The sequence below is a fragment of the Echinops telfairi genome, unplaced genomic scaffold, assembly GCF_000313985.2.
Source record: "Echinops telfairi isolate 266 unplaced genomic scaffold, ASM31398v2 ScPeMD7_41;HRSCAF=154, whole genome shotgun sequence".
Lineage (NCBI taxonomy): Eukaryota > Metazoa > Chordata > Mammalia > Afrosoricida > Tenrecidae > Echinops > Echinops telfairi.
In genome coordinates, this window is record NW_022103939.1 from 3,286,811 (window position 1) to 3,287,770 (window position 960).

The following is a 960-nucleotide window of genomic DNA, read 5'->3' on the forward strand; positions in this document are numbered from 1 at the left end:
CTATATTGTCTGCAGAAGATGGAGTATAACCTTGCGTATTTGTTTGGTTTTAACACTATAGATGATGGGGTTGAGCACAGGGGGCAGAATAAGATATATATTAGCCATCATCGAATGGGCCACCCTGGGAACTGACCTACCATAACGGTGCACCAAGGATAGGCTCACCATGGGGATGTAGAAAATGGCAACAGCTCCTATATGGGAAACACAGGTGCTAAAAGCCTTGTGTCGTCCTTCAGAAGAAGCAATGCCCAAAACAGAGCAAATAATCATGAAGTAAGACAGGGCAATACATGGTGTATCTATTCCTGTGGTCAGGACAAGACCAATTAATCCACAGATACTATTGGCTTGAGTATCTGAACATGCTAGTTTAATCACATCTGGATGGTAACAATAGGAATGGGACAGGGCATTAGCTCTACAGAAGGAGAGGTGTTTAAGTAGCAAGAGTAGTGGTACTATTATCACTACAGTTCGTGTTGTTATAAAGAGACCCATCTGAATGATTCTGAGATTAGTGAGGATGGTGGTATACCTCAGAGGGTTACAAATTGCCACATAACGGTCAAAGGCCATAGCCACAAGCACACCAGATTCTATGAGGGTAAATCCATGAAGGAAAAACATCTGGATGATGCAATTATCCAAACTAATTTGATTTGCCTCAAACCACAGAATTGATAATGTTGTCGACATCGTAGAAACTGTCAAGCCCACGTCAGTAGTCGACAGCATGGAGAGGAAACAGCACATGGGCTCGTGGAGACTCTTCTGGGTGATGATGACATACAGGATCATGCTGTTCCCCGAGAGGGCAATGGCGTAGAGACAACAGAATGGGATGGAGAACCAGGCTTGGACAGACTCAAGGCCAGGAATACCAGTCAGCAAGAAGGTTGGAAATGGAGATGTCAAGTTGTTTAGGATCACCCTGTTGTCCTGCAGCTGTAGCAT

At 44.3% G+C, this 960-nt stretch overlaps 1 protein-coding gene across 1 annotated transcript; it reads right to left on the bottom strand.

Moving 5' to 3' along the window:
• LOC101663490 (olfactory receptor 51F1-like) lies at positions 1 to 960 on the bottom strand. Its single transcript, XM_004717524.1, has one exon. It carries the CDS (start codon positions 958 to 960, stop codon positions 1 to 3), a length of 960 nt encoding a protein of 319 aa, XP_004717581.1.